The sequence below is a fragment of the Stegodyphus dumicola genome, chromosome 7, assembly GCF_044657685.1.
Source record: "Stegodyphus dumicola isolate Sdum_Otavi_A_Nest chromosome 7, ASM4465768v1".
Lineage (NCBI taxonomy): Eukaryota > Metazoa > Arthropoda > Arachnida > Araneae > Eresidae > Stegodyphus > Stegodyphus dumicola.
In genome coordinates, this window is record NC_140774.1 from 5,067,163 (window position 1) to 5,084,124 (window position 16,962).

At 31.0% G+C, this 16,962-nt stretch overlaps 1 protein-coding gene across 2 annotated transcripts in view; it reads right to left on the reverse strand.

Annotated features, from left to right (window-relative positions):
• LOC146996086 (vesicle-associated membrane protein 3-like) overlaps positions 1-16,572 on the reverse strand; it is a 39,389-nt gene extending 22,817 nt beyond the window's left edge. The window contains exons 1-6 of one of the 2 annotated variants that reach the window (XM_085819843.1): positions 16,421-16,572; positions 15,769-15,901; positions 12,231-12,309; positions 12,017-12,096; positions 6,867-6,918; positions 3,515-3,625 (exon numbers count right to left, since the gene is read on the reverse strand). In XM_085819843.1, the coding sequence (XP_085675969.1) occupies positions 3,609-3,625; positions 6,867-6,918; positions 12,017-12,096; positions 12,231-12,309; positions 15,769-15,901; positions 16,421-16,422 (363 nt within the window). In that variant the 5' untranslated portion in view covers positions 16,423-16,572 and the 3' untranslated portion in view covers positions 3,515-3,608. Of the gene's footprint in view, positions 1-3,510; positions 3,626-6,866; positions 6,919-12,016; positions 12,097-12,230; positions 12,310-15,768; positions 15,902-16,420 lie in introns of both variants that reach the window. The other variant, XM_085819842.1, reaches the window with a different exon arrangement.
• Between the last annotated feature and the right edge of the window lie 390 nt (positions 16,573-16,962).

The following is a 16,962-nucleotide window of genomic DNA, read 5'->3' on the forward strand; positions in this document are numbered from 1 at the left end:
TTAACCCTTGTTCTTCAATTTCCTATATACGTACACTGATTATTTTTACTTTGGTACTTGCATTGTGAAAATAATATTACTATCTTTTAATTATTTTCACAGAATAAAATCTTTTGAGAAGGAAGAATATTTTAAATAAGCAGTTTTTATATATATAAGAAATTAAAATAACAGCAATGTAATGTTTAAAAAAAGTATTAGTAATTGCGTGACAAAAATTACGATACGAATTAATCACACATACAGGATAGATTAGTATAATTTTGGTATATATTTTATATTGAAAAAATATTTTCTTTCATGTTAATTATAGAATAAATTATTTAAAATAAAACATTTTGATGTGTGTGCAATAGCTGAATGCAGCAGCAATCGGCCGTACTGTAATAGCGAATGAATTTTAGTCCTTTTCCTGAAAGAAATAATTTTCATAGAAAAAGAAAATTAAAAAAAAAAAAAAAAAGGAAGAAATATTTTCTTTCTAATTTTTTACTTAAAGAAATACTTTTCTAATATTAACTGTAAAATAAAATGCGTGAAAACAGCTTAATGTAAGCATATTAAAAAAAAAAAAAAGAACTTAGTTTGCAATTAGATTGTAATGCAAGTTAATCATATTATAAATTTAAATGAATAAAATTGTTTATTTCTAAAAAGATTTGAAGTAAGCTTAATTCATTTACTCTTATCTGTTTACCGTTGCTTTCATGGTATCCCATATCACTCTATATTTCTTAGTCCTAAATTCCTGCGTTAACTTTGCCCTTAAAAAACGGATAACATAGCAGCATATTCTGCTGCGTGTTGGTAATAATACTGTTTTGTGCCATTTTTTTCAAACTACAAATGCAGTGTGTGAGTTAGTGAAATAATGGGAGAATATTCCTAGAACTTCAGCCAGCGCACTATAAATTTCGTCACTCGTCCGTACTGCAATTGGTCTAAAGCTCCTTGAAGCCTTGTCCCCTTTCAGTAAAGTCAAATGGACCCACCCGCCCACCAACTAAGGACCACAGAATGGCTTTCTCCGAAAAGTTGTGATGGGTTGTCCATAACGGTTTTTTTTAGTCAATATTGTTCCCTCAAGTTGTAGACAGATCCAGTGATCATAGAATAGGCATCCAGGGGTACAGAAAAGTATCAATAATATTCTTTACACCTCTAAGTGGTCAAACCATATATATAGGTTTAAAAATACAAGCCTTGATAAATATCAAGTACACTGCACATAGACATGCATCTTGAAATTACTTCCAGACCATTAACATAGTGTATATATTAGAAGAAAAACAGTCAAGGTACAAATTGAGATGGCCATTTTGGAATTATAATCAAGAAAATACCATTTACTCATGGCATTTTTTTGGAAATTTAGGACTTTGCGCTAAAACCCTTGGCTGCTTGGAAGGTTAATGGATACATCCAGAAACTTTAGCTATCTTATAAGAATTTAGTTTTTTGTTAAAACACAGACCTGCACAATTGCCACACAATTTTTTCTGTGCTACTTTATAGCTTATTTTTACCTTTAGAGCTCAAACAAAAAAACAAAAAAAAATTGAACCAAAAAAATACAACCCAAAATGATAACCAGAGGATAATTACAGGGAATTTTCACAATACAGTACAAAGTCTTTAATCCAAACTCGTCGGGACTTCGGCGATTCCTTCGGATTAGGGGTTTTTCCAGATTAGAGATCAGGAATATCTGGTAAGATGGCATGCAGAAATTATACAATTAAAAATATGAAACTGTAATTTATGAAATAAAGAGCAATTATGATCTAAAGGGTATCAAAATTTACAAAAAAGAGCTTAATATTATTATTTGTTTACTTTATTAAACATTTCTTTCAATGTAAGTTGTTTAAGTTGCTTCGTTTTATGTGCTAATACTTTCTCGCTAATTCTATAAACAGACATAATTTCTTGTTCAGTTACAAAGTTCCGCTGTTCAAGTCCTGTAATTGTTGTGCCAAGAATACCGACTAACTTGTCAATCAAATTTTTTTTGTTTTCACTACCTCTCTGTCACTTGCTTTATGCCTTTATCCATTTTTTGCAGCAATTCCATATTTTGTTTCATGGACATCAAAACATGCTTTCGCTTTGTAGATCCTTTGTAGCTCCAGAATCGGAAACTCTTTTTGACATAATCGAAAGTTCAATCTTACTTTTTATAAAATTGCTCTAACAGTCTGCAAAAAATAATAAGCTGGATCCAATTAGAAGACTAAGGAACAATGCAATCTGCAACATTAACTGAAATAGATAATTAGATAATTTTAGCCTAGCTTATACCATCCATTATACATTAAACGTGTAACGCATTATGCATTTACGCATGCGCAGAAAGTTTGTAGTTTGAGGTCCGGATTATAGACCATTCCAGATTACTTTGTACTGTACTATCATTCTTGTGTGTGTATGTGTGTATAAAATACGAGCCAGTTAACTGACACATACACAAATTTTTTTTAAAAACTGAATTAAAGACAGGTACCCAGTTTAATGTAATTACTCTAGTGAAAATAATAAAATTGATGTTTGATTGTATATTAAACAATGATGTAACTCAAATACATATTCTTCTCAAAAATATTTTTCAGCATATTAATACTTAAATACCAAAAAACACTCATTTGTCTTATTATTACAAATATGGAACTTAAATACTTTTAAATCAAGCTAAGTTCACATAGAAACAGAGCTGAAATTCAGCCTGAAATCTCTGGATCTAACTCTGATACTTTTCAAATTCTAAGTGAGATTGTACCAGCAGAAGCTCCAGATAAGATAATCTCCAGTATTTCAATTTAACTATTTGTCATTAATTTAATGGCTTATTCCCTAAATTTTTACATTTTATTTAATTTTAAGTATTAATTCACTATTATTTTATTTATTTACTTTTGTTCACTTGCCCTGACTGCCATCCACAGGTCTGTGGCACTTCTAATTCCAGGGCTTGACAGAAACCAAATTCAAATATTAAATATTTTATGGATTTAAGCAAATAACACGATAAATACACATGGCCTAGCTATCATCCTGAAATTAACAGTTCTTCTCTACACCATGAATTAAAGAATACTGCAAAAAATATTGCAGTTATATATATAGAGAGAGAATGCAGTCTCCAAAAAATATTGCAGTTATTTGTACAGAAACCATATGTATCATTTAATGCAACTTAAAAATATTATGATAATGTACAGAGAATCTAGTCTCTAAATTTAAGCCACCTAATGCCTTTTTTAGAGCCACTCAAAAGTGTTGTTAACATTTTATCATTTATTACCCTGTTCAGTGTAACAGCTTACTTTAATAATTAATTTAATAATCTGCAGATGCGTATAATTTCCAAAATATTAAAATACGTTAGCAACAAAGGTTTATTAATTGATAAAGCATGACTGAATAATCTTTTTACATTAGTTTAAAATTGGGCAATTAATATAGAAGATATAGAAGTTTTTTAATAGAAAACTAATTGAAAAATAAACTTGCCTACTTGTCTAGTTCACAGCTCCACTGTACAGATAATTTTGCAAATTTTGTAAAGGTGAAACCCACAAAAGACAGCAGGAAAATAAAATCTGGAGGCATCACATGTAAAAATAGGCTGAAAAGAAAATATATTTACTAACATCTAAGTTATGAATGAATTATAAATGAATTTCAGTGAGGGTATTTTCTTAAATTTCAGAAGGTTAAGTTATATTAATTAAAAAATCTAATGTCTATTTGCTTAGGAAGGTATCTACCTACAAAAGCCTTTTAGAGAGGTTAGGTTATCTTACTATGATAAAACACATAATGACTTTCTGCCTGAGAGGCGAGTTGCCTTTGGGGAAGAATTTTTAAAAGAAACTGGCTCATTTTCATATTAAACACCGGAAAAACCACAAAAAGCAATCATGCAGCCAGCATGTTTGGCTGAAATCGAACTCCGTTTAAACTCCCATTAAAGGGTCTTAACCACTCAGCCACTAATGGTGGCCTTTTAAAAGCGAAATTAGCTTGTATTTACATTGCACTTATGAGATAACCATAAAAACATACAAGTAGCTAATCTATTTCACTAAGAAGCTAGAAATGTATATTGTTTATCCACAAATAGTGAAATAAATTCCTTGTATAAGCAATTACATTTCATCACTTTCAGAACAAATGTTTTACTGCATTCAAACACAAGACTGCTACCATTCTTAATATCACTGGCAGAAATCTTCGCTTGAAATGTTGTTTAGACCCTTCATTGGCAGCTGTCTGAAGATCTTCAGTAGTCTAAAAGTGTGCCTCTTTAAGTGAATTTTGACTTGAGTAATAAAAGAAATCATACAGAGCCAAATACGGCAAAAGAATATATGCTGCAATATTTCCTAAGCAAAAATTCCCTCATATGCCTCATAATATGTAACTTGGTATATTGCCAGAATGAAAGAATGATGCACATTGGTCACAGACAACTGTTTTCTTAAATACTCAAGCAGCTTTAGCAACTTGATCCTATCACAACATTTTTATTTCTTGAACATGAAGGATACTTTGCATAAAGTTTGCCATACTCTTCCTTTCAGAAAATTTAATGATATATATATATACAGTTAAAATGCTTAAAATAATATACCATTATTTAATTAAAATCAACATTTACTCTTCTTTCCTTCTAAAATTATTTTATCACATGAACCAGAATTCTAAGTTTCATGTAAAACTGTATTGTGCAATACTCCTGAGATGTCTCTGCATTCTTCCCATGACACATATTACGCACTTAGCCAATGTAAAGGCTGCTATAAAAATCAGATTCAACTGAAGAAGATAAAATGGCATGCCTAGGTTTCCTGTCTGCTTTCCTTTTGAACTAAATGATTTTTCTCATAATTTTGGAGACAGACTAAGTGTACAAGAACTACCAATGTTTAGTAACTTTAGCTACAGCATTACTAATAAACCTCAATTTTCTAAATGAATGTCATTTTCTGAGCTAACCTTAATTGGTTCCATGAGAACAGAAGCATAAATTCAATAAAAATATAATGCTGGCAAAATTTTGCTCTACAAAGCAATAGTCAATTACCACAGTACCAATTACCAATTACCTACTGAAATAATTTAAACAGAATATGAAGATTTTAGTCAAGATATACTAAAATATTATATTCAGTTTTATTTCCTTTATTTTATAAAGCCCTTATCACACATCAAAATATAAAAACAACTATCATCTCATTTCCACAAGGCTACTCAAGATCAGAGAACTGGAATTCTGCTACTTTGATACAGATTGAAAAGAATAAAGTAGCTATCAATGTAAAGTACCTTAATGAAACATGAAAGACCTTGCTCCTTCAACAAATAGGAAGAGGAGAAATTCCTTACATAGAGTTGATTACATGGCAAAGCATACAAGGGCTAGCTGCCTAAGGGAAGAGATGCCTTCATGCAGAACTTAAAGTGAACAGATTAGATTTGCATAAAAAAATAACTGCCAGAAAATTTGAGTAAAAAGAAAAAAAGAGGGAAATAAGAACAGAAATTGGCAGTTAAATCAAGATTTCAATATGAATAAGTGAAAAAACTTCCACATATTTTTCTCCTGGTCAATTTCATAAGGAAATTAACTGAAAAGTCAAAATATTCAAGTATTTACGATGTCATGTACAGTCTTTCTCTCTGCCCACTCTTCATTATCAAGAGGTTAAAGTCACAAAATATGGGTAGTTTATTCCTAACTAAAGATTCTTTCCTATTCCTCTAAAGATTTAATAAGTCAACTGATATGGCTTTTCCATGTTACATAAAAAACGACTACTTAGAGAGACTTTGAAAACATTTCTCTTAGACAAATAACCACAATATGCTTAGTCATAACTAAATTAACACTTTCACAGCTTTTTGATGATTCATTAGAATTTTCCAGACCTTACTACAAAATTTCAATGGCATAAGCAAATTTTACGAATTAAGCAATTTTCTATTTATAAATTGGGTGTTTTGGCATTATTGCAACCATCTTGGTAGAAAAATCAAACTTTTAGAAATTGAAAGTTCCGTGAAATTTTTGCATGAATATAATATTTTGCCATAAAGGCAGGAATGTTCAGATTTGCATTAGTCGTCTACAATCTACTACAACAATCCGATTTACATATCACTGGAATAAAGAATTAACAAGTGTTACATTTTGTTTGGAAGAGTTAAAAATGGCCAATAATATTGTGGTAGATTGGAATAATTACATGCAGGAGATACCATTTGTAAGTAGTTTTATAAATTGTTTTCTGATATAAATACTGAACAGAAATTAAAATGTGTACCTAATAATATGTATGATATGAAATAAATAACCTTCCCCGATTTGAAATTATCTTTTTCTTCTTCAAAAAATCGTCAAACTGCACCAAGTGGTTGCCATAACACCAAAGTACCATAAATTGCTTGTAATTTAAAATTCATAAAATTCAGCATTATCTATTATATTTAAAAGATTAAACATACAAGCACAAAGTATTTTTAACAGTCACAATTTCACATTTAAATAATCTCATGCCTTAAAACATTCAATATTTAAATTACACATTATAAAAATTACTATCTTAATTTTAAGAAAAGCACTTTTAATTTCAATCATCATTTTAAAATGAATGCTAGCTTTTAAAGCTAATAGAAAACCATCATAAGATTAACATCCACTCACAATAACATCCATCACCAAATCTAATGATATAGCATAATCATACATTAAAAAATCAATTACTTAAACACTCTGAAAAAGCAGACATTAATAATACTAGTAGGGAAGGGAGCACATATAATAAAATCATACACAAAATTTAAGGAATAGCAAAAATACTTACCTGCAATAATTGCCACAAGTACTATGCCGATAATTACCATAATAATGATCATCTATTAAAGATTCAATGTCATTAGAATTCTCATTAACTAAGCATTATTCATCATTAAGATCTACTTATAAAATAAATAAAACATGAATCTACAAAACAAGATTTTTATGCTAAAAATTTTTATGCTGCATCTGACTGAATTTTTTTTTTTTTTTTTAATAAAATGCAATATTTGGTAGTCTATATTTTGGGGTACCCCTTGAATTATCACCAAGTTGTTGCTTCATTTATCGCCAAGTTATTGTTTCATTTACGGTAAACTGAATTTTTATGATGAATATTTTGGAAACCCTATCATGACATGCTTGGTTGTAATATGTGATCGTGCTGAATTTGATCGCTGGGAGAATATTTCTTAGGCTTATTTCTGTGATGGATGTGGGTTAAGAAGTATGTTGCTTATTTTGTGCTATATAAAATGGCTGCCAGTGGTAAGATTGACCTGAAGTTTCTATACGATTTGGAATGAATGGAAAAGTAAGTATTGATTGGTGTGTAAATGAAGGTTTAATCATAATTCAATGGAATATCTCACCTGGAACAACAATCATATCCGATTACTCGAAATCATATGATTGTCTTTCTGTTAATGGCTCTCAGTAAATTATGCAGTGGCATTTAAGAATTCCGAAACCGGAGCTCACATGAACACTATCGAAGGTATGAGAGGTGTAACAAAATGGGATTTTCGAAACAAATACCATCTACAGTACAGCACTATGGAGGATATTTTTTATTCTTATTTTTGTGAATTTTTTGGCGACAACAGTATACAGACTCTAGTTCATATAATTTTAAACAGTTTTTGAATGCCGTTAAGGAATTCGATGTGCCACACACTGATGACATAGAAATTTTTAAATAAGGTATATCGATAGTTTTTTTTGGGGGGGGGAAGGGGAACTACACAAATTAGATAACAATTATTTCCATTTTTTTTTATATTTCCTTGTTTTATTTTGATTTAAATACAGTTTATTGAGATTATAATTTTTGTATGCTTTAATTATGTTTTAGATAGCATTTTACTTGGGAGGACATTGCATGTAAACAGGAATGGTGCCAAAAAATTGTCAATTTTCGACGAGAAGGACACTGAAATATATATTCCCCCAATATTTATTTTTTGGTTACTTCCAAAAATGGTGACTTCATTCATTACTTCTTACCTTCTAGTACTAGTCACAAACTTCCAAATATAAAATCTGGCAAAATAAGATACAAAATTTACAACACCAGTTTCAGTGGCGAGTCGAAAAACTGATTATTTCGTATGATCTTCATAAAGTAAAATTTCGACCTGAATTTATTAAACTCAGATATCCTCTTATATCAAATAAGCAGTTTATCCCCATTATACTAAGCATAGGCTTCAAAAAAAAAGGGGGGGAGAAAAAAAAAGTTTGAAAGCTTTCAGATTTTACATTACACCCAAAGGTGCTTTTAACATTTGTGAGTTACCTTTATTTACTAAATATCATGTTCTTCACACTTAAACCATAAAATTCAGTTCAACAGCAATATCGCAAAATAATTTTAAAATGAACGTATCTTTAGAATTTACGATACACAGTCTTGCACGCTGGAGATATCTTTGTAGTCTCTCCACACCACAAAGCATTACTTTTGGAGATGCAGTCCTCCTCTCAGTGTTTCTAAAGGATAATTCCCTTCTGTTATCAGGACTAGGTTCAAAAATGTATATATGTGCATATATGTGTGTGTATATACTCAAGCAATAAATGTACAATATGTTGTTAAACTCAAGCATATAAATATACAATGTTAATATATTGTTGTTATACAATGTTAATATACTCAAGAATATAAATGTACATGCATCTATACTTTCATACATGAATGCATCCATCCATACATGCACACAATAACATACATTTCTAAATCTGGTCCTGATAACACAAGAATATCAAATTCTTTCTTCCCCCATGATCTTTTACTTGTAATGTTATTGCATGATATCCACTTCTCATATCCAGTAAAGAGTCATGTCAACAAAGGAACTTCCTTATTTCTTTTACCACATAATAACATGCCAAAACTGAAGCAACCATATTCTGCTCAGTTAAAGTATTGGGGTACCCATACATCAAAGCAACTTAAATATCCAGTCTTTTTCAAATGATCATGTACTGTACTTTTTGGAATATTTAATCTTTATGATAGTTCCTAAAGTATGTAGAGTTTTAGCAATAGCTTGTTTAACAAGTCTTTGTTTACAAAGGATAGTATGTCCAAAATGGGCCTCACTTTTGAAGCTGAAAATTCCATGTTTAAGCATCAAAGTGTGTCATCAGAAATAGCATTTCGTCCATATATACAGGGTGTATCTGAAATGCTTAGCACTCATCAAGATGAAAAAAAGGTGCAATGGAACATGGGGTTGCTAATAACGTTTAAAGAGTGAAAATAGCAAAATGAACAAAAACATCAAAATCTTGCATGCTGCTTTTCTGCAGAACTGACTAGTAGCACGAAGCTGGTTTTCTTTTCATATTGTGTATATCTGGTGAAAAAGAAATAACAAAAACTGGTAGAAAGCCAAACAAATCTGTGAGCAGGAATCCATATATGCAAATTGTCCATATTTTTAGAAACAGACCAATAAACACAACTTTGTAGCGAACATGCATTGTTAAGTACATGAACCGCCAACAACGATAGGTAGTACCACTGTGACATGCGTAACCAACATGATGGAGTTTATCCGGAAAGATGGATTGAACGTGGTGGACTTATTGCTTGGCCTTCACATTTGGCGGACCTGAACCCTTTGGATTTCTTCTTCAGGGAACAGATGAAATCCCTCATTTATGAGATGCCAGAAGTAGTAATGCATATTGTGACCGCTGCAGCAGAAATCCAGGAAACTCCCATAATATTCGAGCGTGTCTGCCAGTCGTTCCTCTGTCGATATACTTGGTGTGGTAATGTCTGTGGTCGACACTTTGAACAACTGTTGTAAAATTTTTGTTTTCTCAGGACATCACGAGCTGTGTTGTACTGCCTCAGTTTGTCCATCTCCAGATGCATTTTCTCTATTTTCACCCTTTAAATGTCATTTGCGACCCCATGTTCCATTGCATTTTTTGCTCATCTTGATAAGTACTCTCATCCCTCTAAATTTGTTGAAGCATTTCAGATACACCTTGTGTAGATAGATAGATAGCACATGTTTTACAAGCATTTTAACTAGCAATTTTTTTATAGCACCCAACTTCAGCATTCTTGATGGTCAATTTAATTTCTATAACCCATATTTAGGAGCATATTTTGAATAATAACAGTTATTTCAAGATTCTCGTGGTGATAATTTCAAATAATCTTTATAAACAGAACAACACAGAAAGCAAATACAAGATTACACAAAACAAAATTCAATAAAAATTTAGAATAAAGTTTTCAGGAAAAACATATATGTCCTCAAATCTTGAAACTAAAAATTTAATACAAGGTAATAAGAACAATGCGAGTGGTCACAGAAATTTCAGGAGTTGAATATCAAGTCCTGAAAACAGTTTCAAAGTGATTTGAAAATTCACACACAAAGTGGTCACAGAAATCTGCAGTCAAGAAAAATAAATTTCATTACCTTAACTGAAAACCATAGAACTAACTTATTAGCCACAAGCAGACAACAAGTCATTAGTTGTCTATTATTAATGTTAATACAGTCAAGTACCAAAAATCCGCCGACCTTAAATGTGCCAACTCCTGAAATCTACGTTGCCTCTCAAAATATAAACATTCAGTTTATAGGTTCCGGAAACCGCAACGTTGAGTACAAAATATCAAAGAAAAAATACTTACCGAATAATGACGTCATAATTACCGAATAATAATGAGTAATAATGGATAGCAAATTATTGACATAAAAAAGTTTTAAAAAATAAGATAAAAAGTTTTTTTCTCTAATCTGCATTGAGGTAGAAAAGCAGACGATTCACTCAGCTCTTCGTTCAAGTTCACGATTCACGTTGTTGTATTTTCTGAGCTTTGTTACTTCACGAGATTGTTTAGTGCTGCCTCTTTTTTATCCAGATATTTTGTGGATAAATAAAAAATATTTTAAATTTCAGCCCTTTTCAATACAATGACAGATAAGAAACGCACTCATGATTTTACTGCTTGCAACACTGAAAAACGTAAACAAGTTGCGCAAAAAGTACAAATTCTGCAAAAGATTGAGGAGGGTGCTAATCTTCCATTTATAGCAGAATGCGAATGGAACTGCAACACGATTGTGTACGATATACAGAAAAATAAAGAAAAGCTGTTGAAATTTTACAGCAACAGTGATTCTAACATTGGAAATCTTTGCATGAGGCAAAATCAGCAAACCATGATGCTGTGTACATATAATACAATGAATAATATAATCAATTTATATATGTATTAATAATTAAATGCATATAATAAATTATTGCAATAATGTATATAATAATTTAATTAAATGTATGTAATACGCCTTATTTATTTTGCACTTTTAGTCCAAATATTATGCTTTATCTTTTCTGTCCTGAAATCTGCAAAATCCTAAAATCTGCACAACCTCTAGTCCCAAGCCTTGCGGATTTCTGGACTTCTACTGTATATAGCACTGTCTTATGTTTTGCTGGTGACAACAGACAATAAAGGGCCAACTGGGGGAGGGGAAGAGAGAGAGAGATAATTAAGAAATAATGGAATACACCAAAACTTTCGTCAACAATATGGGTGGTATCAAATACGCATAAGGTTAAAAGTGACTTAGACCATAAATTCTCACATGTTTCGACAGGCTGAATATTAATTTGATGCTAATATTAATTATGACTTATATTAGTGATATTTAAGGCACAGTACAAATGAAAACATACGTAACACACACAATTCACTTTAAGTTTCGGTAATTTAAAGTACCTCGATTAATGAAAGTATAGAAGATTGAGCGCATTATTTCAAGATGATCCTATTCACAAGGAAAGAAGTTTAACTGCTAGGTTATGTTATACCCAGATCAAGGACAGAAAAAAAAAAAAAAAAAAAAAAAAAAAGAACAAACAAAATTTACATTGTAAAATAACTCTGAAATAACTTACTTTGCAATTTTTCCACCAAAATCTTCTCTTCAGTTTCCCTGCCTGCTGTTCAAACTGTGAGGCTCCTTGCTGTAAGGCTTCTGCATAACAGGAGAACATAAATAATAATGGTCATAACACTTTTCTCCCAAATAAGAAACAAAAGGCATTACAGGAAGGGGGAAAATAATACCTCTCCGTTCAAAATTTATTTTTTAATAAACAAACAGCTTACCTGCTCTGTCATCCAGCTCTGATAATTTCTGATCCCTTTCCAAAACTTTTTCAACATTAGTACGCATTATATCTACAACCTAGTTAAAAAGACCAAAATAAAATATCAGAGAAAGTTACATTAAAATTATTGAAAAATTGTAACAGATATTTTTCAGTTCTTCTGAATAACTTTTTAAAAATTAAATTGGTAGATTATATTGACCCCTGAGTGTCATGACCACCTCTACCAAGGTATGAGATTGTTTGTTACTTTGTATATCTTAGCTTAATTATTTCATTTCCTCACTTTTTTTTTCATAAAAAGTTTTTCCGAAAAAATAAATATCAGAATCCTTAAGTGCCCTCAGATACTCAGAGCTGCCTCTACACCTTTAAAATGCATCTCCTTTTTATAATAATCCCAACTAAAAAAAAATTCAACAACTTTCTTCATAAAATCCGAGAAGCAAATGCTCTGGATCATCTGTTCTCAATCTTCTAACACGTACCACTTAAACAAATGAAAAATTTTAGTACCCCCACCACATTTTACAATTTTTACATACCTATAAAACTTACCTAAAGAGATAAGAATCACACTGTAAGAAAAGTTTTTAATTTTCATTATGTGTGGTGACTAGGCATTCTTAAATTTCATCATATATTTTTAAAAGGCAATTATACTTCTAAAGAGAAAGTGGAGTACACAGAATAGATATAATTCCAGAGAATGAACAACAGCTCATTGACAGGTTAAAAGGAAAGCCATAGATTCATCAGTTTCCATTAGATATATGTAAAGGTGGTTAAAATATGTTGTGCTAGAAAAACAAAGATTTCATTCCCTCCCCCCCCCTTTTTTTAAGACAGAAACTTTTGGAGGGGTTATTACCTAAAACACAATTTGGTACTACTCTTATATATGCGCTCAGATGTATGGTGACGCCAAATGTGGCAATATGTGTTCTGCGCTGGTTTTTGGCATGATTTTGTGTTTTGCAATGGTTTTGGGCACATTGTTGTTTGTATGGAAAACCCTTTTGATGTTGAAACTTTATTTTGCTGGAGTGGTTGGTTGGTTGGTTTGGTGGGCATTTTAAAATGGCTTATGTTGCAATGAAAGATGTGGTGGCAAAATTTCAGTCACTTATTTTGGATTGTGTGCAAGGTAAATTTAGTAAAGGTACGATGTTGGAGTTGTTAATGAGTCTTTTGTTCACGGGTGTGTTTATGTGGATTTTATTCATGAATGTATACTGGACTTTGTATGCTCTGTGTCTCAGAAAATAGGGAAGAAGGATAAAGTGGTGGAAATTCATGAGTTTTGCTGATGTTCGAAATTGATATTTCTGCTGTTTGAAGAAGCATTCACAATGGTAAGTACATTTTATTTTATTGTTTTTCTTATTTTGTAGAATGTTATATTCCTTATTTTTTTTTTTTTTTTTTTTTTTTTTTTCTGTGAATTTCACGCACTATTGTTGTCTTTTGAATTGTTTGTAATTTATTTTAGTTTATTTTGTTGATTTGTGCGCAATGCCGAGGCTGTGCGCGATGCCTAGATTGTGCAATTTCCTGATATCTTTTTTTAAGTTAAAACAGAACGCTGTGTATACTTTGGTACTCTTTGAAATTTATTGTTCATCAGGTCAGTGTTTCTTATGTTAGTTTGTTTTAGCGAGGTGTTCGTAATTCCTAGATTCCTATGCTGCACATATTGTGCAATTCTCTGTTTTTTTTTAAGTTAAAACAGATCGCTGTGTACATGGATTCTTGTCAAATATTTTTGGTTAGAAACTATACGTTTTTGTTATCTAAATTTTTTGTTTTGGATTTTTGGCATAAATTGTGTGTTAAAAACGTGGTTTTTTTATGTGCAAAACCCGTTTTTGTTGATATTTTAGTCTTAAAGTTCAAAATGTAGACAAAAAAATTTCGGAAGTAATATGGAGTTTCTTGCCTAAAATATTTGGCAAGAAATTTGTCACCAACCGAGGGCATGTATAAGAGTAGTTCCCATGCTTTTATTATTATTATTACTATATCTTCAGAAAGATTAGTTGTTTCAATTTCATTCTTTATTTATTTATTTATTTTATTTTTTTTTTTTTTTAACTTCTCTGACTTTTGGAGAAAATTTTTATTCTTATGAATTTTTAAAGTTTATACTTTTCCTGACTACTTTTTATTTTTTCTGATTTCACAGTACCTTCCAGATAAGTAAGAACCCTGAAACAACTGAAAGACATTTCAAACAAAAACAGAAAAATTAGACAGCATACAACAATTGTTTATTTATTTATTTATTTATTTATTTTTTATATAAACCCTGCAAAGCTAAACATTTGAACCTGAGTACATTAAATAATCTCTAACAATAGTACTACCTAAGAATTGAACAGTAACAGAGATACTTCCTTCATAGTTGCTACAACTATTATATCAGTTGCAACTATTCCAAGCAAATCAGCTAAGGTACCCGAAAATTGAGTCATGTAACTTCCTGCCCAGACTAAGGCAGTTAGTATTACAACAAGTGAAAATCAACATAGGAAAAATAGCTCATCCCATAGAATAGTAACTGGACTGTAAAAGCACAAACGATAGTAATGTAAGCTTATTACTATTCATTTTGCATGTACTTTTTAAAAATAATATTGTAAAGCAGTTAAAAATAACATAGAAACTCCAGTTAATGTGTAACTGAATTACAAGTTTACTGTGATTATCTCTGTAACAGCATTGTAAATAAGAAATCAGATCATGTCTAAATGTGCACATAAATATCACGATTATATCTAAGTATTTCATGTAACTCATACAAGACAGTATTTGTAATTAACATATCTATGCTTATACAAAGGCCTTGTATGCTCAGGTAATATTCATATTTGAAAGAAATAATCCCTTCTGCCAGGATGACTATAAATATTGTAAGACTTTTACAGCAAAGTCAGGTCAGTGGTGCTCAGCAGATTAAATGGTAAAAGTTTACAATTGGGTGCCCCTTGTTTTTTGGTGATTCTTTTTTCAAGCCAAGATCGGCGCCAGGAGGCCACAATTTCAAGATGGCTGCTACATAAAACCAAAATAAGAAATCAAAAAATTACACAAACTCTGCGTTCATGTGCACATCGATCTGTTTTCACATAAAAAAACATCCTAGAATTGCACAAACTAGGCATTGCACACTGCCTTAAATTTGTCCATGTACACATCAATCTATTTTCACTTAAATAAAATCAGGAAGCTAAAACAAAGTTAAAACTATCATGGTAACCAGAAGTGAGGTTTCATCCCCAAAATTTAAAAAAAAAAAAAATTGTCACTAATCAAAGGGGCACCCAATTCTACACTAGAGCCGATTAAATAATATTTAACATGCATGGATTTCAAAACATATGCTTTGCTTTTTTCCCAGAAAGAAAATTGCCTCCTATTTTCCTAAAATTTTCTGAAGTAGATAAAGAACAACAGAGACAGCTGTGCACATATGACATATATAGTTGTATCAAATACTTCCACATTTCTTTTTAAAAATTTACTTATAACTTCACCTCATTTACTTGAGCTTGAGTCTGTTGTAGCCTTCTAGAGGCAGCTTGGTGCTGTGGGTTTACTTGCCTGGGTTGTTCCTCTTGTGAAGCTCCTCCTTGGCCTTCAGCAGGAGGAGCTATTTCTGTGGTAGACCTAAAGAAAAATACAATAATATACTCTGACTAATAATCCTGTAGCAGAACATGAAAACAGCACGATCAGAAACAGTATTCACTAGAAATTAATTACACAATTTCGATAATTAATTAACAATGTTTGGATGCAATTAGAGATTATTACATCCCGATCATGAATTATATTTACTAAAAATAACTAGCCCCTTCTTCGGCAATAAGTTAACAGAAGTTGGATACATTGAAATACTTATTTTAGTTGACGTCACATACGTTTTCCTTCAACCCTCAACAATATAAACATTCTTACGTATTTAAAGAGCAATTTTAAGATGATGATAATAATAATACGATACATAACAAATTATGATGTACGATTTGTAATCTAATAATATATCTATAAATGCAAATGAACTCATTAAATATTTTACAAACCAAATTTATCTTTATTTCGCATAACACGAAAATTTTGCTATTGCCCATCTACAGATTATGCATACAGTTAATTTTTACGTGAAATGAGTGGGGAAAAACTTACATATTAACACAATACAAAAATTTCTTGACAGACGGGTTTCAAACACATTCACAAATGTAAACAGAAAAAAAAAATTTCCGTATGTTCAGCAAAACACAAGCAGTGATGTATTATCATTTGTAGCGCACTTACTTTACGACCTTCTGTGTAACATGTTACCACTAGGTGGCAGTCTTCAGATTCGACTACAAACTAGTCAAATTGAAACTAGTAGCTCATCAAATGCTGCAGTTCCTGACAGAAAATCACACAGACCTCACATGTGTCATGAAAATCGAGCAGTTAAAAAGGCTACAGAAATTACTTAAATTCTTTTATTTAACAGAGGAATTTTTATGCAAACTTATACCCTAGTCTTATAGGACTGTCAGAATTTATTATTTAATAAGAAAACTTACTGAAGATTATAATATTCTTATATATTCACCACTTTTTCAGTATCAACACATGTTTATAGGTTCAAATGCCATATTTCAAAATCAAAGTTATTTATGAAATAAAACATTATAAAATCTGATAAATCATTTGTGTGGGCAAATTTT